We start from the raw sequence: 25,985 nt of genomic DNA, 5'->3' as shown, positions 1-25,985 counted from the left end.
CAACTGTGTTAATACTTGCAGTAATGCTGTGCACTCTTTGGTATGCCTTTCACACTCACTTATTTTGGGAGGGGAGTGAATTGCTATCCTTCTGAGGCTAGGAAAAGTATCCTATACTAGCTTATTTGATAGTGACTCATTTTCCTTCTTTCTACAACCCTTAGGCAGGTAGAGCCCGTTTAGTTGGAGCTGGTTGAGTAGAAGATGCTCAACTCGCCACAGTCAGCAGGACTGTGTCTACAGCTGCCCATAACTGGCTGATTACTGGTTAGTCATGGATATCAAGAGGACTCTCCAAATCTGGTGTTGGTCTCATAGAATCACAGAACGTTAGGGATTGGAAGGGACCTCTGTGGGTCATCTAGTCCAACCACCCTGCCGAAGCAGGGTCACCTACAGCAGGCTGCACAGGACCTTGTCCAGGCAGGTCTTGAATGTCTCCAGAGAGGGAGACTCCACAACCTCCCTGGGCAGTCTGGTCCAGTGCTCCGTCACCCTCAGAGGGAAGAAGTTCTTTCTCATGTTCAGACGGAACTTCCTATGCTTCCATTTGTGCCCATTGCCCCTTGTCCTGTTGCTGGGCACCACTGAAAAGAGTTTGGCCCCATCCTCCTGACACTCACCCTTAAGATATTTATAAGCATTTATAAGGTCCCTTCTCAGCCTTCTTTTCTTCAGGCTGAACAAGAACATGTGCTGCTGTTCTTTAATGCTGTTTGAAAAAAAAGATGGTCCCGCTGTAGTAGCCTGGGACTAAGATGCCACAAGAACTGAACTTCTTGTAATGAATAGCAGCAGTTTCTGGAAGTTATATTTGGGGCATGCTAGCAGTGGTCTTGCTTGTGATTAGCGATGTTCCCTGCCTCCACTACTCTTTGATAGGAATAAACATAAACCATGCCTGAGGTCATTTGAGGAGGGGTGCTAGCTTTGTAACTTCTCTCCAATTGAGCTAGTAATTTCAAACGAAGTTTCAGAAATGCTTGGATGTGCCTAGTGTTACAGATGATTGTTTAAATGAATCCCAAAGCTCATCATGAAGTTCAGCTTCATGGCTGGGCTTCCTTCCAACCTAAAACTGGTTTGATCTTGTACCATTCTACCTCTGTCCAGTAATGTGACTTTAGCAGTCTCTGAACTTCTAATTGAGGCAAAACCTCGAGGTAGCCACTAGATGGTGCAACGGCGTAAGGTAAAAGTGGGGCAGGGAATGTAGAAATCCGGGATGCTGTGAGACTCAATTTCGACGTTTGAATCACTCCAGTATCTAATTGAAGTTCTGCTGACAGGTGCAGAAAGGTGTCCTTGTCTACAGTCTCCCTGGGAGCACTTCGTGTTTCTACATCATGGTGCAGAAATCTGTTCCTGTCATAAAGCTGATTGGAGCAGTATTCTTCCAGTGTAGGCTATTGCATGAATCTGGTTGTGTCATGGCAACGTTGGCTCCCAGAGAAGTATCTGGGAGTATCTAAGCATAAGCAGGTGTTGACTGTGCTTTTTCCTTCTGCTCTCTGCATTCAAATATTACCTGGTTTGTGACGTTCACTGGAAACAAACCCTTCCTTTGCTACTGAAGGGGAAAACCTGATCCTCCAGCTTCCTGAATTACATGGCCACAGCTCTTCGAATACGATTGGAAGCTGTTAGGAATGTGCTGCTTATAAAGTAAACTAAATGTTATGAGGGGATGAGGGTATTTTTTATTGATATAAATGTTCTCTTCCCCCTTTAAAGAAAAAAACATCTTTAACCACATAGAGAGAAATTGCTCAACTGAATAGCATAGAGTATGAACAGGGACTTTTCTGTGACTCACTATATTTGAGGAGGAGAATAAAGTCTCCAAATCATAGACAATTTTTTTTTTTCTTTTAATGGAGATCAGGTAAAAATAGTAATGCTGAGTTGGTTTTTTTCCTCTTACGAAGGGATGGATTTATGTAAAAAATACTTTTTTAATTGTTTTTGAGGGTTTTTTATTTAATAGGAGATTTCCAAGTGTGGAATGAGCAGAGAATAAAGTGCCTGGCCTACTGTGCTACCCTGTCTTCTGTGGCAGTTCCAGAGTCAACAAGATATAGCTCTGTTAAGGTGAGAGGGATTCCTGGTCTTAGACTCCTACAGGCTGGTAACTTCTGTGGAAAGTAAAGGTGTCATCTGATTATGGACCAGGAACTCAAGAAATTGGGATCAATTTTTCTGCTCCTCTGGAATCTCATTCTAGGGTTTTAAGAAAAGGCTGGAGTATTGTTTCTTCGGTGCAGGCGACCTGCATTACACCTACTTTTATTCATTACATTGTACCTATTTTATTACAAATGACTGCGATAGAGGAAGTGACTGTGAGATGATCAGAGGTTTCACTGATGTATGAAAGCACATTAAAGAACCCTAAGATTTCTACTTCTCCCCATCTACCACATTCTACGGGATGAACAAATGAAAAGTACTTTCTTGCAGGTAGCCAGTCTAACTAGTTTCACAGCCTGTCCCTTCTTGTTTTGTTCGGTACAAGGAAAATGAGATAATATTGTACTGTAATTGAATCATGAAACATTGGCTTGAAGCCTTTCTTCTTGTAAGAATTAAATGTTGGGAGGTGTTGTCCCACATAGGATTGTTCTGGATATGTCTAAGCTTTTCTGTGCTTTAAAGCTGACTAAAGTTATGATTCCAGAAGAAATCTAGAAGGATGAAAATACCGAAATTTTTCATTGGATGGAAGAGGAGAAGAGTTGTCATTTTGAAATGTCTGACGAAAACTTAGAGAACTTCTGAGACTTGACAATATTTCCTGACACAATGACATCTACTATTCATTTCTGCTTTAATATTTTGAAATTGTTGTTCCATTAACACACAAGGACTTTGATCTAGAAGAGGTGATTCAATAAGTATGGCGATACAAATGAATTCTTACCTGCTTTCTGTAAAGAAAAAAACAGAATACAGTAAACATCAAAATATGACATGCAGTTACATGTTTTTATTTTATTACTGTGACAAACTTTTATTTTAAATAATCATCCTGCCCCCAAAATTTTTTAGTGTAAACAAGCTCATAGTTGTTGTTAATCAGAATAGCTTACTTTTTTTTTGTTTGTAAAGATATTTGATAGCTGATCTAAACCACACTCTTGTGCTAGTGTGGCAGGAGGTAAGAGGCAGAACTGGGAAGTACACCGAGTTAGATGCATTGCAAGGTGTAATCCTGTTCCATACCTCTACAGCAAGCTGAGCCCAAGCATGCGGGTATTATAACATGGAGTTTTTGATCTGCTGCTTGCTAGTGATTGCTTCCTGGCCTTTTTAGCTAAGTTCATTTTCACCTTTCTGCAATCCTGAAGACGCACATAAGGTTTTCTGAGCTGTTGCAGAGCTGTTTGATCCCATTCGTGGCTCTGGGATGTGCTTACAGCAGTGTATCGTTATCTCTGTTGCCACATTCAGCCTGTGAACTTGCTTATTTGGAATGAAGGCTACCACCGGTACTGCAAATTTCCTGCGCACGCGCAAAACAAGGAGGTGGTGAAAGAGAAAAGTGACAAGTCAGAAGTTCAAACAGTTGCTTGCAAGAGTTGTTTCACTGTCTTCACTTTGATATGCACCTCTCTTTTTTCAGCCAAACTACCATTAGGACTGGCTTATAAAATGGTTACAATCTTCTGCTTTCCTGTGTCCATGCTTTATAATGTCTTCACCAGCCAGAAAACAATTAAGGGAAAGTTTCATGTCTCCCTCTTTTTTTCTTGATTTCGAAAGCATTCAATATTAAGTATGTGCAGAATATCATTGAGTTATTGCTTATTTCTGGTAAAGCACCTACACAATTGTGAAGGTGTGATCTTTTCACTAAAGACTCTGAGTTTCCAGTAGATAAGAGATAGGGAAAGGAGGGTGATGGACCTGCACTGAAAAATATATGACTAGGAACAGCACGGGGATTGTCAGCACAAATTTCTGGAAGATACTGCCCTTTTGTTAGCATTTATAAATATTTGCCATTGAAGACTACAGCTTTGGAAGAAGGAGTTCAGTCTCATACAGTGTTTGGTCTCTCGTACCTGAGTTTGGTGTGCAGAACAGGAAGGGAACTTAGTCTAGTACCTGACAGGGTAGGAGAGACATTCACAGACACGGTGCTAGCAGCTGAGCGCCCCCACTCACCAGAAATGCGTACCCAGAGCTTGGTAGCTTGCTTATCTCATTCTTGCTACTATCACCTTGTTTCTCTGCCAGCTGGTCAGTGTGGCAGGGAAGGAATAATATATCAAATCTAAAGTTGATATCTTGTTGAAAGGTCTTAACTTTGTTTAAAGTTGACAGAAGATGTGGTTTGAATGAGATGATGAAGAGGCTTTCCTGAAGGCCTTTGGAATTCCAAAATTGCATTGCTGCTTTAGTTTTCTTCCAAATTTGAGGTACATGTAGGAGTGAAGATACTTGCCCTAAATGAAATATATCTCTGTGTCTGGGAGCAGCTGATAAGTGTAGGCAGGCCTTCATTTATTGAAGTCACTGCAGTTTTGGGCATCTTTCATTTGTTTTCAAGGGTCTAAGGCCAACTGAATTGCTTTCCTAAATGCTCTAATCTGTCCCACGTTGTAGTCACCAATTTCACATGTTTAGTCATAAAAATGATGATCTTGTAAACTACTGCCTGTGATCTTCAAACTAAGGAATAGTCAATAACTTAGGGAAGCCAATTGCATCGGTAGCGAGGGATGGACAGGGAATCGAGGGACTTTTGGTTGTTCCTAACCCCGCTCCCCTTCACACACACTTTAGAAAGATCCTTTTAAAATTCACTTAGTTAGGTTGGTGTCTGACTCAGAACAGGGAGATTCTGCCATGTTATCGACGACAGGCATGCCATTATTATCAAATAAACATAACTGTAGTATCCTTTCTTCATTGCGTCTGGAGGCAGTTCACAAGTGCTTACTACTCCCTTTAAGAAGAATGTAACGCAAGGCAAAGCTGAAGTATGGGGAAGCAGAGAATCATATGCTAATGATACATGGATGTCCAAAGACACAGAAAAGCATACCGGTATTTTTGACTACCCATATACCAGTTAAAAAATGTATCTCAGTGACTTGACCACAGTAACTCTGGCAGCCTGTGGGGGGGATGTGTGTGCTGTGCATAACATTGAAGTCTCTTTACTTGCAGCTCTTCTTACTTACAGTCCTGTCTGCTGAATCAGATGGGGTTTTATTTGTCATCATTTTGTCTTGTACTTAATAGCCTCTTTTTGCATTCTGTTTTTAAACAAGAAAATTAATTTTTATTCTTTTTATATCTTAGGCTTTCACAAGGTAATGGAAGGAATCCACAAAGCCACTGAACTTGGCTACCGTCCTGTTAAGGTAAAGCCAATGTTTATTTACTCTGGAACTGTTGTGTTTTACCATAAATGGTGATAAAAGATACAGCTCATCTGATGAGGAATTTATCATTTTTTCCCTGTTCTTTCAGTAATTTCTGGTAAGACTGAAGAAAAATTTTAGTAGATTGAATATCACATCAAGAGGTGATGGGGCAAATTCATATTATTTCCTCATGCAGCTGAGGGTACTATTTCACTCTGGCACAAAGCTTATTGATTGCCTGGCTGCAGGCTACAGGGTGGTCCTGCTCTGTACTTGCCTCTTCCTACCCCCTCTGTTGATTTGGCACTTGTGTGACCCAGCTGTGAACTTGGCTAAGGGATTTAACGGGCAGAAAACTACCCTGCAGAAAGACATCAATTTTTTTTTAGGTTTATCTCTTTCAGCTGCTTACAGCAGACTCTGACAAGTGCCAGTTTGAATGAAAGGGAAAGCGAGTCCTCTTTTTGGGGGGTGCAGGTAGACCAACTTAGCTGTAACATGAAACTTCACCTTAATTCAGCTGTTTGCAGTTCTGCAGCTGTGGTTGCTTCCAGTTTCATCGGTGCTTTGGAATATGTCTAAGTATTTTAGGCCATAGAGCTATGAAAAACACTTGAAATTAAACTGGGTTTTAGGCTTTCCTGAAAGATCTTGGGAATTGTGATGCACAATGCTCAGACATACAAGTCTGCCTTGCTAACATGGAGTGTTTTAGCAACAGCACCGCTACCTGTTGTTCTTCAGATAAAGCAGAGAGGACCTGAGGCTCCAATATGAATATTGTTTACGAAGAATGTGCAGAAAACTCAGTTTTAACCTCTTTTTGGAGGAAGGCAGAGCTAGTCATCCTGCAGCCTATGGTTATGGAGCGTGCTGTGAACACTTCCTGGTCTGGGACGCTTGCCTGTCAGCTGCCAAAAAGAGTGCTATAGAAGGTACCCTGCCAGTACCTTTGCATCAGCCATTCAATGTAGGGCTGGGGAGTGTGAGCTGTCATTTTAGACAGTAAAAACTGCCATACCTTAGGTGAGTAAGAAGATGCCTTTGTTACCTAGCTTTTATTAGTTTTCCATGTAGCAAATCAACCTTAAGAGCTTTAGTTAGATTGGGTACAAAATCTTACCGGCTGAGAGTTTGGCAGAAATGATCATCTATACCATTTCAGTCCTGCCATCTTCTCTCATCATCTTCTTTCTCAAAAAAGATAATGTTCTTTCTATCTACCTTGCCTTCTGCAAGGACTATGAAACCTTGTGTATGAGGGAAGAAAGTCCTGCTCTTCTCACTAATTTCAGGTGTCTGCTTCTCCTGCAGGTAAATTGCGTGGTGATGCGAGGCTTCAATGAGGATGAACTGCTGGGCTTTGTGGGTTTCACAAGAGATCTGCCCCTTGATGTGCGGTTCATAGAATACATGCCCTTTGATGGTAAGCAGTCCTGCTCTGAGATTCTTCATGGCATGGAGTGTGCTTTGGACATAAGTGAATCTGGTTGGTGGTTATTCACCCTGTGGGCTTGTCTCTGGGAGTTTTGGTGAGCTCTTTTTGGGAACTAGGAATTGTTCTAAGTTTCATGTTGTATCTTTTGCAGCTTATCTGGAGAAGCTGGAGAAGGATTAGTAGCAGGACTAGTTGGGGCTGGGACACCTACAGAAAAAACTGAAGTTGTTGGAGAATATGATTCTCTGCTAATTAAAAAAATAGAATCCACAGTCTGAAGTTATGCTGATTTTGTTAATTCTAGGCAATAAATGGAACTTCAAGAAGATGGTGAGCTACAAGGAAATGCTTGATACAATTAAACAGCGATGGCCTGAATTGGAGAAATTGCCTTGTGAAGCCTCCAGCACAGCCAAGGTGGGGCTAGACAAAGAACATGTGAAATGTGCCCCCATTCTTTCCCTGCCCTAGATCCCCAAATTCTCCCAAGTATAGCATTTATATTTGACAAGCAAAGTGAAAAATACTCAGTGTAGTAACTCTGGGATTTTGGTCAAGCTGCCTGCATGCGGTTTGACGCTGCTTAAACGCTGGTCATAGTTTTTACCTTTAGAAATACAATGTGTTGACTAGATGCCTTGGTCAGATTGGCAGGCTTGTATCCTGTATTTACAGCTTTTGAAACTGTTGCCAGTCTGTGTCTGTCTATGACTGTACATTAACAAGCCTGATGAAACAGTTGTTCAGGGAAATAACAGTATTGCTTCAGGGTGTGCAGTGTCACATGGGGGGTTTCTAGACTACATGAATCTATGGCTTGTGGCTGCCTAAGAACATGCCTACTGGCATCACCTATAAGTTGATAACCACAAGAGCAAACATTTAACAAGTTTGTGAATTTTCAGGAACAGGGCAGAATACACTAGAACCCCTGACAAAGCTGATTTTGCTTTTTTCTCTTGTGTGACCTTAGAACTGAAGAAAATCTTTGTTAAAATGTCTTCTGGTCTTTGGGCAAGTGGAGCTTTAAAAATGGGCAGTCTATGTTGGACTCTTATAATAAAGAGAAACAAATAATTCTCCTCTGCATTTCTTTAGAGTTATAAGGTGCCACATTTCCAGGGGCAAATCAGCTTTATCACCTCCATGTCGGAGCACTTCTGCGGATCCTGCAATCGGCTGAGGATAACAGCAGATGGGAACCTAAAGGTTGGTAGTGAAACATGGTTCTCTTTGCTTTCATGCAGCAAAAGTAGTGTTGACATTCTTCCCTTAAAAGTAGCTGGGATGTAAAGTAGGATGGAAAGATGTGTAATTATTACCAGCTAACTCCTGTTTATCCTGTATGCATTCTTGTTCAAGCTTGTTGGGATGTTGGGGAGATGTTACATCATCTTTTTTGGTTTCTCTGTTTTGCTAACATAGTTAACTTCAGTTGTAAAACATGGTTGCAAGGCCAGTATATATAAACATTTATTTTAATCTTTGATTCAAAAATCATCTTAAACATATGACAAGCAGATGATTTCCCTTTAAAAAAGGATCCGAGCAGCTGTGAGAACTCAACTTTTGTGTTCCGCAGGAATCCTGTCTTGTTTTACCAAACATCTTCTTACAATTCTTCTCCTTCAAGAGCAGCCTGTACATTTGCTCAACGGCTGTAGAAAGGAGAGGCATAACCGTTTCCTGCCATGTTGAAACTGGCAGTTTCTGGCGGAAAATTAAAGTTTTCAATTAAAAATTGGCACTTACGCATTGTCACCTGATACTGACAACAGCTGTGCTGCTGTCAAATGTCAGATGACCGAGGCAGCCTGAAGGCCCAATGAGCTTAGGTTACATAAACATCCCAGGCTGTCAGTGTGTGTACATGAAGAGAGATAAAGAAAACAATCTCCATAAACGTCCTCTTTGGTCAGTAGGATAGGCCTCTTCAAAACCCTTTACTCGGAGATTAGTATGAAATATTCATAAAAGCCATTTCTTTTATTCTTTCTCATTTCTCCTCTTTTGTTTCCTTGGGTTGGCTGCAGGTGTGCCTTTTTGGGAATTCAGAAGTGTCCTTGCGAGATCACCTACGGTTGGGTGCCTCAGAAGAAGAGTTGGTTCAAATCATTGGAGCAGCAGTGGGCAGAAAAAAAAAACAGCATGCTGGTATGTTTGTTATACCTGAGAAATAACAGCAGTGACTAGGGAAAACAGTGTCCTGGTACTGCTGTGGGATGCGATGACTTGCCAGGAGAAGGAAAGAAGGAGAGCAGGAAAAGCTTCTTGAATGAAGCTGCATTAACCAAGGAAAGAATTCTCCCATCTGATAAGAGTATTGTCTGGTAGAAAGCTGGTAGCAGACCAGTCCTGCAGATACTCCAAAATCTGGATGTCAGTTTTGAGTCTTTTAATCTTGCACATGAGCTAGAATCCAAATTGTCAAAAAGTCTTTCAGACTGACTTCTGTCTTCAAAGAGATACAGATACCACTGCTCACAGTAACAACAGCAAAATGTAAAGCTAAGTAAAAATTGGTGGAGTTTTACTGGATCCCTTTTTTCTTAGAACTAGTTTGCTGCAAAATAAGTACTAAAGCTAAACTGAGCTGTTAATCCAGCTACTGTGTTAACACGTTTCTAGAAGTGACAAATCTCTCTTTTGACTATGCAGAAATTTGTAGCCACTCATCTAGTGCTTTGCTTAAGGTCATGACACGAGGTCCATGATGATGCAGTCACATCCGCAGGCTGTATTCATCTTCTGAATTTATATTAACATAAACTGTATTTCAGTCACATCTGAACTTAACCATGTTTTCGTAATCTGGCTGCAGCTGGGAATGCTGACCTCTTGTACATGAACTGGCTTTATGATCATGGGAGAGTTGCCTTTACACTAAAAATATACTTTGGCCCTTTTGTTCTCTTGCAGGTTCTGCCAGATTACTAACACTTGGTGTTGCCCTTTTTTCATGATGTGTAAAACAAATTTAAAGGAAGCTTTTAAATCTGAGCATAGGCTAATTTGCAAAGTACATTGGTCAGACCCAGATAAAATAGTGCCTTGTAAACATAATGGAAGTGGTGGAGGGGTTGGTTCGTTTTCTCTTAGCCCACTCATTTCTGAATTTCTGATTTGGGAAAGTGGGGGTGGCGGGTGGGGAAGAAGAATGTTTTCCCCTCTAGTAAAGGCATTTTGCCATCAGCAGCTTTTACCTGACATTGTCCGTCTTCTTCCAATTTGTGTTAATCCCAATATTGTCCCTGGGGCCTTCTGTGATTGGACTTCTTTGAACTGGAACACTGATAACAGCTTAACCATAGAACTAGTGGACACTGTCAGTGAAATATGCAGCCAACTTCGGAAAAATGCAGTTACTTAGAAGAACTTAGCTGTAAGGAACGTTCGCTAAAAGAGACTCAGTTCTGTTTTAACCAAAATCAGGACATACAGTTAAATGCTATTGTTAAGAAACAAGATAGTCCCAAGTTGTTTGAATTCTGTAGTAGGCAGCCTGTAATTCAGATTACGGAAAGCTTTCTGGGAAAAGATTCTACAGCAGGGATGGACCTGTAGCAGCTGGATGCTTGGAGACTCTGGCAGCTATGGTTTTAAATAATACCATGCTAGATTCCCCCTCCAGCACACAGGTTGCACTGTGAAGAGCAGAAAACTAAACATGTAAACAAGATGCATGACTTAAAACCTAAAAAGCTAGGATTTTTATGTGTTCCTTATTTTATTTCTAGGCATGTTTAACATTTCCCGGATGAAAAACCGGCCAATGATCCTGATTGGTGGGTGACAAATCAGTACGTAATAAACATACATGATTTTGTTTGTTTTTTATCTTTGGGGGAGCAGAGTGGTTTGTGCTTTTACGTCTAGCTTGTGTTTGGTTCTGGCTTAGGTTTAAGCAAAGAAATGGGTTTCTTAATAGGCAATTGTGGTTAATAGGCTGAAGTGGAAGAGGAGGAAAGGTTTAATGTCCCTACCGAGCCTAATCCAGTCTTCTGATGGACAGCACTGGTTTTCTTTTCACTAATTTTGAAAGTTCACTGCATTTTCTAAAGAGATCATTAGCTTTCCTATTTTGTTTCGTACATGCTTCCTTTGTATTTAACAAGAATGCTATAGTAACTTATAAGGCAGTTTGGGGTGAGTTTTATGAAATTGACCAGATGGCCATATAAACATAAAGGATGAAGGATGAATTTATATCCCTGGATTAAGAAATTCAGCTTCACTTAGAGTATAGAGAGCCAGTAACCTGACAGAAATGAGAGTTTTCCCACCTCACTACTTTACTTCAGAATCTGAAACTTGGGCCTTCATTATTTTGAAATGTAATCTTATTGCTGCCAAGTCTCAGAACATAACAATGAAAACTGTAGTAGCTGGTATCTGACCAGCTCTGACTGAGAGCCTGTCTTTTCCTTGTAGTGCCTACTGAAGATATTTGCTAACTCTCCTTTCTGCTTGAAGCTCTGTTTGTGAGCGATGTGGCACTGCTGGGATTCTCTTACTGATTTTCATATCTCCTTCAGTGTGGTTTTGCCTCCTCCATGCCTACTTTTCCCTGTTTTGTAAGACAGCAATATTCCCAAATATCTTTGTTCTTCCTTAGACTTAAATACTTGCAAGAGTTAGCATTGTGAGGTTAACTTCTGTTGTTTCTTATCAACAAGGGGAAAAAATGTGCAACAGGGGTGGAAGAGATGCACATTATGTTTCAAACCCAAACTCTCATCTTCCCTTTGATACTCTGGAGCAGGTTAGATGCTGTGCAGCTTAAAACACAGCTTTTAAAACAGGTACCTTGGGGGCAGGGGTAGGCAATATGCATTCATTTTCCGGTCTTTGCTACAAGTGATGTAATAACTGCTCTTGTTTTTCTAAACCCAAGACCCTAGTGCTTGTGATTCTGTTGCCTTTATTGGGAAATAGGATCTGCAGAGGTCTTTTAACACAGATTTTCACTGGGAATATTTTTCACTTGATGCCCCCCCCCCTTTAAAGGGCCATCATTGTCCATGCTGAACTGCAAAGTTGAATGGATTCAGTAGCGCAAGATGGTCTCTCTGTTTGCTTTTGCTCTTTTGTATTTGGCCACTGCTGCATTATGTTCCAGGAAAAGGGGAAACAGAAACCTTTGTTTAAAGTGTATATTGACTTGATGCATGAGGAAAACTCTTCTGGCTGTTTTAAGATGAAAAGTACTATATTAAACTCTTGACAGCTCACTGGGACCTACATAATTTTTCAGGATGCCTTTGGAAGAATCCCCCCACATTCCAAAGTCAGCATTCATAGCAATGCTTGGATGCCTACAGATAGATCCATCCAATTTCCTTGTGAAAAATGCTTTAACGTCTGACATACAGTAAAAGAGGCAGCCTGTCAGGTCTTCCTCAAGCTGTTCCGTGCTCTTTGGAGACTAACTGCTGGCAATTACCGCATCAGTGGAGAGACTGGAGAGTGTCCCACTGTGACACATGGGGAATCATTAGGAGATTTCCTAATTGTGTTTTTAATTACTTACAAACTTCAAATAATGCTGGCGTGCAAGCAGTCAGTGGGGGTGTGCGTGTATGGAATTAATTTAATGAAACTTAATGAATGCTGTGGAAATCATGAATTGGTTTTGCCAGTCCCAGTAAGCCAAACCTGGCTTCTTCCCTGCACTACTGTTGTCTGATCCTTTACTACATGGTTTGTATCCTGTTTCCCTTAATCAAAATATTCCTTTTGGCAGGTCGTTCTCCTCACAGGTTTACTTCAGTTATGCAAATTTCTTCCTTAAATTAAGTATCTCCTGCTGTCTTCCCCCCCGCCCCCGAGATTGTGCTAGTTGGAAGCTAACACAATTAAACTTCAGGTGAAGTCATAGGATAGAAGGAGATGCAGTTTGTCAGATGGTTTCAGTTGTGTTATATGTGATGTAGCAAACCATTATCTATTTTTTTTTTGTAGGTATATGAGCAGTTTGGGTGAATATAGAGAAGCCTAGGTACAACTTAAAGAAAATGTATGTTGTTAGGAAAAGCAAAGGTGCTTTGCATGTATTACTGTTTGTTGCTGTCTTTTTACTTACCACTTAACATGAGCAAACAGTACTTTTCCCACCCATACATGTTTACCTGCAGGAAGTTAGTATTTGTCTGCCTTTGCAGTTCAGCTTCTCCTGAAGACAAACCTTGCCAGGGGTTTAGCTTCAGCTTTAAAGCTAATCAAGAAATCCAGAAAAACAGAGTACTTTGAGTTCCTGTATTTTGGAAGGAATATTCAGGTTAGGGCCCACTGTATAGAGAGGGAAAGAAGAGAGTATTGAGCACAATTTTCTGTGCTCTTCTGAAGCGGAGCAGTGTTGCACTTAAAACGTTTGCGTCCGTTAATCCCATTCCTCTCAGGTCAAACACATTACCACTAAAATTGCAAGAATCTTAGTTTTAGCGGATAGGCCATCAGCTGTAGATCAAAAAGGGCCTTTGCCTGAATTTAGATTATTGCAGTGATTTAAAAAAAAAAAAATATCATGAAATCTATGGTTGATTTAAGCTTCAGTAGTGAGCACTTTGACCTGAAAGTTTGGAGGGTACTTTGGGTGAAAAAGGTGCTAAGTGAATCAGTCTTGTTACAACAGAGGCTTGGACCAACAAGGAGGAGATTGGTTTGTTTGTTTTTAAAAAAAACGGGTGATGGGGGCACAACCAATGGGTTGTCCACGCTGTGTCTGTTAGTGTCTTGTGGACAGTCCAAGGTGATACCTGCAGGCCAGGGCAGCAGAGGCAGCTCAGCAAGGCACAGAGGGGCCAGGAAGCTGCTTTGATTCACCTGTGGGCAGTCTGACAACTCAGGAGTAAGGCAGTCCCTGAATAGCAGAGCTACCAAAGGAGGTTACTGAGCAAAACCTAATTCCAAGTTTCTCAGAGCAAAAAGAGCAGGAGCTCCAGAAAAAGAGAAACATGCTTATCAATGAGGCTATTAAACTAGGGCTTAGCCAATTACTGTATACTGCCTTCTCTTTACTTACAAAACTAATCACTACTTTTATGTGAAAAAGACTCCTTCTGTCTTGACACTTGGCATTTAGCCCTGTGCAAATGCCAAAACCAAGGGATTAAATGGTGAAAAGGGGCAGGAGGGCTTACTACCTCTCTGCCAGCTGGGAGCTCTGCCAGCTCAGCTTGGAACATACTTCTGAGTAGATTTAAAATCTAGCTGTCAGTGAGGGGAGCGTGTTTTTTCCAGTGCTTAAACTTCAGCTGTCATTAATGTGGTAAGAGCTGGCAGTAAGAAGAGAGGTTCCTATCACAGAGCCACCCTGTGAGCTTGCAGACAATGCAGTTGCAGATGCAGTGCTGCTGGTCCCTGCTGCCCTCAAGTGCTGGCGTGACCCTTCCCTGCAGAAGGAGATGAAAGCAGAATGTGCAGCGAGGAAGGTGTTTGGAAAGGCAGAGCTGAGAATCGGAGTGCAGGGATTTGCTATTAACCCCATCAGGCTTTTGAAAGAAGACTGGTGCTGAGACAATCTCAGCTGGGTGCTGAGATGCTGTGACTTGCGTTTCTCCAGAACTGATGTGTCTATAAGGTTTCATGGCTGTCATTTCTCAATGAGTGTTGATACTTTTTGAAAGCAAGTTGTTTCTTCTTGTAAGGGACTTTGCAATAAGTGTTTTGAGTCTTGGGGTTTTTAATAACAAACCAGCAAATGCAGGGAACTGATGAGAGGGAAGAGAAACAGCTCAAGGAGAAAAGTGGGTGTTCGCAGGCTGATTGAGATTTTTGCAGTACGGAAAGTCCCCAGCAGTGCTCTGATAGGGTTCTCGGCTGCCACAGACTTAGCTTAGCTTTCCAGTTAGTAAGATGTATTCTCATGTTATTTTTTTCCCCCCCTCAGAGCCTGCATTGATGTCATTCCCAGTATGCGAAGATGCCCTACAGAATCCCTCAAATTCAGAACAGTGGGGCCACACATTTAGCCATTGGCTGACTTTGAGAGCAAGTTTACCCAAACAAATGGGAAAAGCATTAATGAAAAATAAGCTTTCAGGACAACTTTTCCTGCCAGGATCTCACCCAGAGCAACAGTGGCACGTAGCGACAGGAATTCTACAAACCCAGCTCAGAGGCTGCTGTGTCTTCCAGAAGGACCCAGGCTCCACATTTGACACAAAGTGCCTTGAGGCTTCTCCTGTTGGCCAAGTTTCTGCAGACTGTCAGTCCGAAGAGGCAACTCCAGGATCTGAGTTCTGTACCAGGGATTTGGGATCTCGCACCAAGGTACCTCGTGCCTCTGACAGCTTGACTCACACTGATGAGGAAGGACGGGCCACAATGGTTGATGTTGGAGGAAAGCCAGGTTCAAGAAGAAGTGCTGTTGCTGGTGCTGTGGTCCGCCTGGGTGAGAAGGCATTTGGGATGGTGAGGCAGAACCAGGTGAAGAAGGGCGATGTGCTGGCAGTAGCCCAGATTGCAGGAATTCAGGGAGCCAAGCTGACCAGCCAGTTGATCCCGTTGTGTCACAACATCCCTCTCAACCATGTTGAGGTGTCTCTGAGCCTGGATGAGGCCAGATACGCAGTGGTGATTCGCAGCTCATGTCAGACCTGGGGTAGAACAGGTGTGGAGATGGAAGCTCTAACAGCTGCCAGCCTGGCTGCCCTGGCTGTGTATGACATGTGCAAAGCAGTTACTCATGACATTGTGATCGAAGAGGTGAAATTGCTTAGTAAGACAGGTGGGCAGAGGGGAGACTTCTCAAGGGTCTAGATCATAGCCAGACACCTCCAGCCCTCCAGGTGACCAGTGCTCCTCTTCAGCCTCTTACAGACCTCCCTTTGCTCAGCTGGTAGGCTTGGAGACCTCAGCAGGTGTACCATACAACAACCCTACAGCTCCAGTTTTGCCTTACCCTGTCAGCTTACTGCTGGGTGAACAGTGGAGCCACTTTCCCTGTTGTGTATTTTTAGAGGACAGACTTCACCACTCTACCAATACCTTCATTTCAGTGTTCTCACCATGAGCTTGAGCAAAGATTCCTAGTTATACCACAGAGGTTTGGGGTTTGGGTTGGTTTTTTTTTCCCCCCCCTCTTGCTGTGAAAGATTCACAGCTGCTGTCATCACACAATGCAACCGTGAGCTCTGGAAATGAAACAAGTGCTGAAAGTGCTGTTATTTGGCAACTATTTTTAAGTCACAGATTAAGATTTCAGAATTGTGTCTGTCTGTCTAAATTCCTCTTAGCTGGATTTAGAAGGTGCCAGTGGGAAAGGCGTAGCTCTGGAACCTTACCATAGAGAAGATATTTTGCCTGTGGAGTGGCCAGGGTCAGAGGGGCAGCTCCCATCCCTTTGTGTTGCTGCTGCTTCCCTTGCCTGCAAATGGGAAATATGCACGTATCGGTTTCAAAAGAAGAAAAAAAAGGATGGCAGCTGCCCAGCTCTCTGCCTTGAGCAGTCTGTAAAACATGATGTAGAGCGGTCTGTAAAACATGCTGTAGGAACAGAGGATTTCTGGATTTGGAAGAATTATTGTGCTGATCTGAAAGATACCTTTTACAATGTTAGAAGCGTGTTCCAACGTTTTGACCTTAGCACTCGAATACATTGAGGCTCTTTGTCTGAATGCTAAAGGGCTTAATTGTGCCATGCACAGAAGTAGGTGTCAGCCCTCCCTGGCTTCAGAAACAGATGTCACACCAAGCCCCAGAAGGCTCCACAGTTTTGGATCCTACAGGGCAACTCCTAGTAACCAGCAACCTGCAGCACAGTCCTGACAGATGATACAAACTTTAAGACTGGTAGCCACCTGGAAAGGTAAGACAGTTACTGTTGCCTTGGCCAGACTGTTTTCCTGCATGTTTCTCTAATTTGCTTTACTGAAGTCTTCTGGCCACAGAGCACTGAAGTGTCCCCGTAAATGTACCAGTGGCCACTGTCATGTAGCATTAAATAGCTTTGATAACTGACTATCCTAGATAAGAAATTACTCAACATTGTTTTGTTAATGCTGATGGATCCTTTTCAGTTGTTCATTTAAATACTCTAAACAGGGTATTTCCAACTTTGGGTTTACTTGTTTTCTAGTGCTTATGACTAATGTGAAGTCACATATGATTCTGGGTGCTTCCCTTCCATACGCACAGAGAAGCTCTGATAACATCAGAGAGGCTACTGAAAAAGCAATAAGCTGCTTCTCACGAAATAAGGTTAAATTACCGTGAGCATCAGTAAAGCACGCACCACGCTCTCACGCACATCCTGCTCATTTTAAGTAAGCACAGGTCTAAGATGAGGAGGCAATAGGTTTTACTACAAATGTCTTTGCTTATCCTTTACAAATCTCATACACTAAGATACCACAGAAAGCACTTTTTTCCATTAAAGGTGAATTAATTTCATTCTTTACTGATTATCACTGTGAAGTAAGGCACGTACAGTGACCCGCATAGCGGCTACAGCTGAAAGGGGAAAGAGTCTGGAAAGCTTGGTGCCCAAACGCCATAAACATTTGTACACACATTCCATGTTACAGTCCTGATTCCCTTGATACCAGTGATCTGCCTGTAAGTCAATAGTAGGGGATTCCTGCTCCTTCCCAGGAGCGTACCCCTAGCACTGCCGTACTGAGCACTGATCCCAGCGGACCCTGCAAGTTTGAGAGAGCTTGTTCATCTGTGGAGCTGCTGTGCCAGTAGTGCAAATGTTTCCCTAGCTCAGTGTGGAAACAGATTGCCGAGAAAAGGAAGCACATGTGCAACCTGCTAAGTCAACTGATCTACACAAGCACGTAACACCCCCACCACGCAACAACACCCCCTGCCCTCCCTGCCTTCACCCAGTCTCTAGATAGTTGAAAACGAAAAGGAAACTAGACATAGTAGTAATAAAGTGATGCTTTGGAGCATATGATTATTTGGCTTCTGAGAAGTTTGCTGTCATGCTGTAAAGCTCACACAAAGGATTTAAGACCATGCAAGAGACTACAGAGCACATGCATGACTGCCACGCACATCTTACTACTTACGCACACTTCACTACTATCTTGGGTTGAGACTGGCTGGAAGCTTTGGGCAAACAGCCTTTGGTACCATTTTATGCTAATGTTACATTATTAAGTCTTGAAACTATGCACATTTCTAGATAATGAAGCAAGCATGAGTCCACAGAACGTTTTGCAAGAGAAACGAGCTGATATCTCTGTAAGTTTGCGTGGTGCCGGGTGGACAGTGATGTAATGTGTGTGGATGAACTGACTGCTTTTTGGAGGCTTGCTTATTTTTGTCCACTGCATTTTTAATAAACACTAGTTGTAATGGAGTATGGTTTGCGTTACTTTGAATAGCCTTTTTATTCATCCAAAGGACCACAAAGGTTTTAATCCATGAGCTTCTGTGAATAGTTAACTCGGGACAAGCAACAAGACAGACTGTATAAGTTGCAATGATTAGTCAGCAATTAGCAAGGGATGAGCCACAATAACGTATTACTATAAGGAATCTATTATTTCTTTTTTCTATTGAGTGAAACCCATCTCTAGTTGGCTGTTCTTGAACTGAGTAAACCTGTAGGTTTAGCATCGTAATTTATCATCTCATCTTTATCCCAGCTCTTCCCAGCTGCCTGTTCTGAGTCAGCGGATGTGTGTAACAGCGCTGCTTCGTGTTGCAGAGTAACATAAGGAACTGGTGCCTCCAGAGCTCTCCCTCTGAGCCCGAGTGACCGTGCACTGAAGCTGAGGTCCAGGGAAGTCCATTCCTCCTGAATCATACATAAGTCAAGGGAAATTCCCCTTCTGATCCATCTGAGCTTCCAGGAAAGCTCAAAGCTCTCGCCTCTTCTGCTGTTGAGAAGGCCTGTTCCTGCCGGAGGAAGTTCAGCTGGCTGAGCTGCAAGCAGCCCCGTGGGATGCCAAGGCCCCAGTGCAGGGACAGAGCAGTGGACGCTCTGCAAGGGCGCAGAGACAGCAGCTGCACTGCCAGGGGGTCTCTGTCTCTCACCAGTACAGCCCTCGGCTGCGGCTGACCCCAGGACAATAGCACAAAGCTTTGCTAGGAGCTGCTTCCTAATCTGGAACTAGGTTTATGAAGACTTAACCAAAAGGAACAGTGTAAAGCACCAAATCCACCACCTCCTTCTCCTGAAGGGTGTTGGAAGAGCACAAGTCGCACCTCTAACAGTGTGTGTGCCGAACACAACATGAATGCAGATACTGTCGATCATGGCAGCCCTCACAGTGCACATGCAGTGCAGCATTTCCCTGCTGGGAACTCTCACTTGTCCCACCTAATGTCCTGTTTGTGTGTTATTGTCTGTTCACTGCTAATGCAGCCCACAGCTTTGTGGCGTCTTGGCCTGTCGTTCCTTCATGGCCACATCCTGAGGCTAGTTACCCCACCCTCAGGCTGCCCTGGAAAGAATTGGACACGGCCTATGAAGGAGAAGCCAGCAGAAGCTATTCACCCAACATTGTAAAAGAGATGATTAAATCTGTGTCCAAGTGAGCAGTGCTTTCAGAAAGTGCTGGGGGAAGAAGAGTGGGGAATAGAGGGAAGATGCGGCTTGAAATACCTTTGGAAGGGGCCTCTTCTTCAGAATCGGAACGACCCAAAACCGGACTCTAAAAGCTACAACAGCTGAGCACTAAAAAGGGAAACAAATTTTTTAGCTATTCTAAGCCACTGATAACCTGCAGTAATTCTCCTTAAGGTGGTGACGTTACTCAGCTTCACGTGGGATTTGACTGAACAGAATCTGACCCTTCATCCCACCGCTTCCTTGGCCCTTTGCTAGTTTGCAGCGCCTTCTGGCTGGCTCAGCAGCAGCTATGCAGGCATGTAACAGCCGAAAAATGGCTGTAGCATCGTGTGTGCTTTGGCCAAGACACAGGACTGCTAACTAGCTAAATGCAAACACAGGTCACTTCACTTACTAGAGCCTTGCTCCAAGAGAAGCTCAGCATTCCAGGGAACCTAAAACCGGTTGGAGGAGCTGCTGGTTGTATTGGGCTGACTAGGCTTTCATTTTTCTGAGGCTCAAATTTGATCTCTAAAGCCAGTGGATCTGAGGAGCGCTGCAAAACCACGACCATGGCAGGCAAACCCCTGACACATCAAGCACGGTCCCCAGAAAGGTGCAGGGTGGAGTGGCCGAATCCTTTTTCACAGGCTGGGCCCAAAGGGCTTTGGGCGAGCTTAGTGAGCCAATTCTCATTTTGGTCACAAAAGGCTTAAACGGTGGTGGCTGAGACACAAATCCAACTGTCTCTACCTTCCCCTGTCCCTCCACACTGCCAATGCCATGTTTAGAAGTCTAAACAACATCCCTGTTCTTGTACTCATTCTTGTTTGCTCCTTCGGTACCCAAAGTAACAGTTGTGTGGTGCAGCTGCGCGCAAGTTCACCCGAGGGCTCAATGCTGAGCCTTGCAACAAGCTGGGCACTGCTCAGCTTCCCCTTCACAGCCCAACCGCAACGGCCCAGCCACGGCCATCAGGTGAGCTGCTTGGTGTCCTTGGCCCTCTGAGGTGCCATCCACGCAGCACTTGCACCACTCCGTGCAGCAAGGCTTCGCAGTCGCTGTTGCTTAAAGGCTGCTTCCAGAACCCCAAATTAGCAACAGTGTTACAGAGACAATTGCTTCATCAGTAGCTCCATCAACAGAGATGGCACAGAGCTTGTCCTCAAATTCTGGAGAGCCTTCTCAGAACGACTAAGCTGTTCCTGCATGGATGCAGCCTTAAAAAATAAATGCAACAGAAACACTCTCTTCTATACTCATGATCCTTCTAGGGTGCACACCTGAAAGGACACAAGGCCAGCAAAAGCAGAGGGCAACTTGGCTGCAGCAGGACAGGAGATGGAGGAGGAAGAGGAGGAGACAGCAGGAGGGTCCGGCAACTGTAAAGTTGTGTTAGTAATATGCTTGGAAAATAGCACATGCCATCAGATATACAGTTAGTACCGCAGCAGTGCCCTGGGCCAGTTACCAGCTGGTGCACGTTGTGGCAAACTCCATCAACATCAGCCGAGCTGTGCAGTGTCGCGCCAGGCACAGACCCTGCCACGGTGGAGCTGGGAGAGAGGCCTTTCATCTGCGCAGCCCTGACCCGCCGTTACTGCCATTTTCCGAGGCCTTAACGAACTCCCCTCTCATTAACGGGGTCGTTTCGGCACTCCAGCCTCCCCATGTGCAGAGTTCCAGCGAGGCTGGGATTGCTGCTGTCTCGAGGCAGCGCGTGGAGCTGCATCCTCCCTCCCGCCACCTCCCCAGCTGCCACCCACAGTCTCCACATTTTGGAGAGCTGCGCTTCCCCACCCTGGGCCTGACGCTGAGTGGAAATGTTTTAGCTCTGTGTGGCTCATTTGGCTTCTGCACATTGACTCCTGGGGCCATCCTCAGCCCAGATCCAAGAAATGAGCAGAGCTGAGGGAAGGGAGTAATTTCTGCTGCCCCTGAAGCCTCCTCTCTCCTGTTGCAGCTGGCAGCTTGAAAGGCTCCATCCTGCCAAGACTGAATCTTAAATTGAGATCAGTGGAAAAGACAAGCTGCTGCCAGGGCCGCCCTGATCCCGGGCTTATAGAGAACACGGGCAGAGCTTGCCCGGCCCCACAGGAGAGGGCCTTCACTAAAGTTTACAAAAAATAAAATAAATTCCCTCCAGCCCTGTGGTATCAGTGGAAGCAGCAGGCTGAGGCCAAGTAGGAGAGGAGACGGCTGAGCCGGGGAGTTTGCAGGAGGAGCAGGCAGAACCACACCACATGGAAGGTCCTCCCGCCCTCGCAGCCTGTGGGGAAGGGAAGCCACCGCAAGGCCTAGGAGCAGCTGGCAATCCCCAGGCCCTGCAGCGAATCCAAATGCTGCAACCAGCCCCGAACAAACATGCAGAACTTATCACAGTCTTCCCCAGAAACGCTTCTGCTGAGGGCTATAGGAAAAAGGACACGATAACCCTGTCTTCTTATGAGCGAAAGGCCAGAATAAAATCTCCTCAGGCATCCTGTCTGCGTGTGGCACAAGGATGCTACATGATGCTTTTTCCAACCCACAGTCACCAATTTCAAGCCCGCTCACTACAAAGACGGTTGCCTCCGCAACTAGGCGCGGTCCAGCCACCCCTTTGGCTTTGAGGAGGCACCCAGAAGTGTTACTGCCAGCTCCTAATGCACCCAAGATGGGTGCTCCTGACCCAATTTCTTCATAAGCACAGTATCCTGTCATCTCAGCCACTGCCCTGTCCCAGCGGCAGCAGGAAGGCACAGCGAGAGCTGAGCTCAGCGAGCAGCCAGCAGGCCACTGTGGTAAGGTCTCACTGGGACTGGGGGCGTTAGAAGAGCTCACCGTGCTGACGCGGGCAACAGGGCTACCAGCAGCTTGCGCAACAGATGCCATGCAGGCACCTCAGAGCTGCTGGACCTGAGCAGCGAAAACGGGCTCTTTGCTCTGGTAAAATGGCCTTAGCGGGATTTTCCAGCCAGCAAAGATGCTTTGAGGGACACACCCGGGACACTCAGCCATAAGCAACACAACTGCGCGCAGAGGCTCTTGGCCAGCCGTGCTGGGAGGGGTGTTTAAACACGAGTTTCTTGCATTCATCTTTATAGGCTGCTATTTCCCTCCCGGCTCGCTGAGGATGCCTCGGAGCACATCCCTCTGGGATGTCCCAGATGCAGCAAAGGCACGGCCAGTAACACAGCCCATCGCCGGTAAACCGTAGCTTTTGCAAATCTGCGCCAGAGAACTCTAGCTGAACCCCAGCAGCTGGAGAGGTTTTCATTTCCACTTCTCCAAGGCTGGTATTTCAAGGTGTTTTTATTTCTTTTTAATCAATGCACGTGGCCAGCGCCGGAGGGGGCTGAAGAAGCGGAGGGAGGCAGTGCAGCCACTGTATCTGTACAAAGTACTTCCACATGCAAGCGAAACGGGGCTCAGCTCGCTCAGTGCGTGTTTTGCAGTGCGGTTACATGCTGTCATTCCACCTCCACAAAGCTGTTATTTATTTACTTAAAGACTTGCATTCCGTGGGAAAAAAAGATGCCCCAAGATAGCAGTGTGTTTCTAAAATTAAACCCAGCTGGCTGGAGCGGGGCGCAAGCGAGCACTTCTGTGCTCCCACCAGCAGCGGGAGCAGGGCTCCCCATGTCCCAGGCTCCCCCACCCTCACCGAGCTGCAGGAGAGCCTGGCAAAATGCTTCCCGTGTCCTCAGCCACAGGCCGGCAGCTCTCCAGGAAGCCACACTCGGACCAAGCACCTCACCCAAAAGCAGGAGTGCCACCGCTTCCTATGGCAGGGGACGAGGGTTCCACAGCAGCGACTGCACCTCCTTCCTTGCAGCTCTGGGGAAGCCCTCGCCCCGCGGCAGGAGAGTGGACATCCCACAGGCATCCCACACCGGTCTGAGTGTGCCCAGGAGAAGCCCTTTAACATAGTTTGTGGGGACAGGCTGCCTTCCTGAGCCTCACCTCCTACCTAACCTCACCAAGGTTTCCTTCCAGTTCATGTGCCACTGGTAGCTTCCTCCTTACAGTGAAGCTCCTTCAGCCCTCGCTGTTGTAACCTCGGTTAAGAAACCTGCTTTCACAAAAAACATTTACAGAATGGAAGGGGAAAACCCAAGCGTTCCTCCAACCTCTCATGGCGCCAGCAAGAATTTCCCACCCCCGACACGCTCGTGCACCCGTTCCCCCACCCAACATGTGCCCAGGGGCTGCCTCCACATCAGCCAGCACCTCGGCTCAGACGAGGGCACCGACTCATCGCAGCAGCTGGTGCCAGAGCTGCTCCTCAGGGGATTTTACATTGACCTAGATTTAGCCTCATCCCTCAGACAAAATGTCTCCACCCATGTGCGGCTGAAGCTCTCCAAAGGACCAGCTGGAGACTGGCAGAGCCCCCCATGCCCGTCAGGGCTGGGAGCACCTTGGAGGCACTTTGGGAAGCAAAGTTGCCAGGAATGGCTCCACAGGGCGGGGATGGTGGGCTTCAGCCCCAAACCTCACTGCTCTGCAGTAGAAGGATTGTGTGGGTGTGGGATGAGGAAAGATGGCAAAGAAGTGTGAACCAGACCCAGAACCAGCAGTGGAGGAAACAGGGATGGCTGACATGATGATGGACATGATGGGGACAGCACTGGTGAGGTCAGGGGTGCTGTGCAGCTGCTGCCCCAGGCACCCATGCCAGCTCCCCTGTGGCCTGAGGACCATGCCCTGTCCTGAGCATAGGCAGGAGCTGCTGCTCCCCCAGCTATGAGCAGAAACAGTCCCTGGCATCCCATGAAGCTTGTTGCAACCAAGGCAGGAAGAAGAGAAGAACAGTCCCACCATTACAGGCCTGGACTCTGATCCAGGAGGACCTGACCACAGCAATGCGAGCCAGACCAATGTGTCTTGCTTGGAAAGTCACTCAAATTATTGTTTGCAGATGGGGACACCAGCCCAGCCTTCCCATTGTTCTGTGTGCTTAGCAGTGAGCACCTGGAGACAGATTTGCAAGCCTGATGCGCATCTGGAGAAGGTAATGCTTGCCACCAGATTAATGAGGTTGCTTTTAGGAGATGCGCCTTTTGTCCTCCCAGCTGTTACATGAAGATTTTACCTCCCTGACTCCCAAGAGAAAACATCCACCTGTGCTCAATGGTGACATCCCAGATCCTGTTCCACTGCCTGCAAGAGTTGCGGATCTTCAGGGCTGCAAAGCTCATTGCACAGCTGAGGGAAAGCACGGGCAGGAGTAAGAGGAGAAGAGAGCAGGCCACCGCTCCTGCAAGCAGCTCTCAGGAAAGAGCCTGCCCCTCATCAGAGCACAGCTATTTCTTGATGATGTCCATTTGCCCATAATTATACTGGTTCTGCTCTGCACATCACTAAGTCAGGACTACTGATCGCTGTCCAAACTCCTGCTGCCTTCCTGTTTGGATTAGGGTGCCAGCATGGGTTAAAAATTACAGAGTAAAATTGCCTCAATATCTGATTTATCCCCTTCCTCCTCCTGTCCCACTTTGGGATGTGCTGGTCAGCCTCCCCTTGGGAGAGGATTAATCAGGAACAGACAGAGAACTGGCAGCTGCCTGACAAGGACAAGAGTGTAGCTATGGGACAAGATGCAATTTGGAGTCTCCTTCTTTGACCCTGGTGCAAGTCCAAAACATGCTTGCTGATGCATCCCAGCACTGACACCCTGGGAGTTGGCAGAAGATCAGCATCCCTGAGGCCACAGCTAGCTCTGGTCTTGATGTCACATTGCCTCACTGCTGGAGCCGCTCCTGCGGTGAAAGGCTGCCTGTCCTCACTGGCTCCAGAGGCAGCTCCAGCCCTCCAGCTGTGGAAAGGGCCTCCTGGCTGCTTAGGGACAAGCTTTCGTTTCAGGGACCAGAGCAAGGGAAGATGTTACCGTCATTCTAAAAGAGCAACACTGTATGTTTAAAATTCACTCCGTGGATGAAGAACAGCTACACCACCAGCAGATCACCCAAGGAGAACGACGGGAAGGTACGAAGCGCTGTCTGATCTGCCTGCCGACTCCTGCCCTGTTACGGCATCGCCTGCGTGTGCAGCTGGGCTGAGGGCAGAGCAAGAGGGCTCTGACCAGGGGCAATCCTCTGCAAGGGGCTTCACCTGGAGCCCGAGGTGCCCCAGGCTCCAGCAGCTGTTACTGCCATGGAGAAAGGCCAGCAGATCCTCCCAAGGTTCCCAAGCTGGGCTTGTTCAGCCTGAAGAAGAGAAGGCTGCGAGGGGACCTAATATATACTTGCAAATATCTGAAGGGTGGGTGTCAGGAGGATGGGGCCAAGCTCTTTTCAGTAGTGCCCAGCGACAGGACAAGGGGCAATGGGCACAAACTGAAGCACAGGAAGTTCCGTCTGAACATAAGAACTTCTTCGCTCTGAGGGTGACGGAGCACTGGCACAGGCTGCCCAGGGAGGTTGTGGAGTCTCCTTCTCTGGAGATATTCAAGACCCGTGTGGACAAGGTCCTCTACAGCCTGCTGTAGGTGACCCTGCTTCAGCAGGAGGGTTGGACTAGATGACCCACAGAGGTCCCTTCCAACCCCTACCATTCTGTGATTCTGTGAAGGCAGGCAAGCACAGGGTCACGGCGGCAAAAAGGACCTGTGGGGACACAAGAGGGAGGTGAACGGGGTTCAGGTGTTGAAGCAAACCAGGAGCAGAAGCAAATGGTTGTT

General features: G+C 45.7%; 1 protein-coding gene across 4 annotated transcripts in view; it reads left to right on the top strand.

Annotated features, from left to right (window-relative positions):
- Positions 1-18,124, top strand: part of MOCS1 (molybdenum cofactor synthesis 1) — a 33,331-nt gene extending 15,207 nt beyond the window's left edge. For 2 of the 4 annotated variants that reach the window (XM_075412819.1, XM_075412817.1), the window contains exons 5-11: positions 5,311-5,372; positions 6,690-6,801; positions 7,118-7,230; positions 7,912-8,022; positions 8,847-8,967; positions 10,551-10,598; positions 14,702-18,124. In XM_075412819.1, coding sequence (XP_075268934.1) covers positions 5,311-5,372; positions 6,690-6,801; positions 7,118-7,230; positions 7,912-8,022; positions 8,847-8,967; positions 10,551-10,598; positions 14,702-15,573 — 1,439 coding nt within the window. In that variant the 3' untranslated portion in view covers positions 15,574-18,124. Of the gene's footprint in view, positions 1-21; positions 2,092-5,310; positions 5,373-6,689; positions 6,802-7,117; positions 7,231-7,911; positions 8,023-8,846; positions 8,968-10,550; positions 10,614-14,701 lie in introns of those variants that run through there. The other 2 variants (XM_075412818.1, XM_075412820.1) reach the window with 2 other exon arrangements.
- The last annotated feature ends 7,861 nt before the right edge of the window (positions 18,125-25,985 follow it).

Source organism: Opisthocomus hoazin, chromosome 2 (assembly GCF_030867145.1).
Source record: "Opisthocomus hoazin isolate bOpiHoa1 chromosome 2, bOpiHoa1.hap1, whole genome shotgun sequence".
In the NCBI taxonomy this organism is placed as follows: domain Eukaryota; kingdom Metazoa; phylum Chordata; class Aves; order Opisthocomiformes; family Opisthocomidae; genus Opisthocomus; species Opisthocomus hoazin.
Note: the sequence above shows the minus strand (reverse complement) of the source record. Positions and strands in the feature narration are given on the sequence as shown.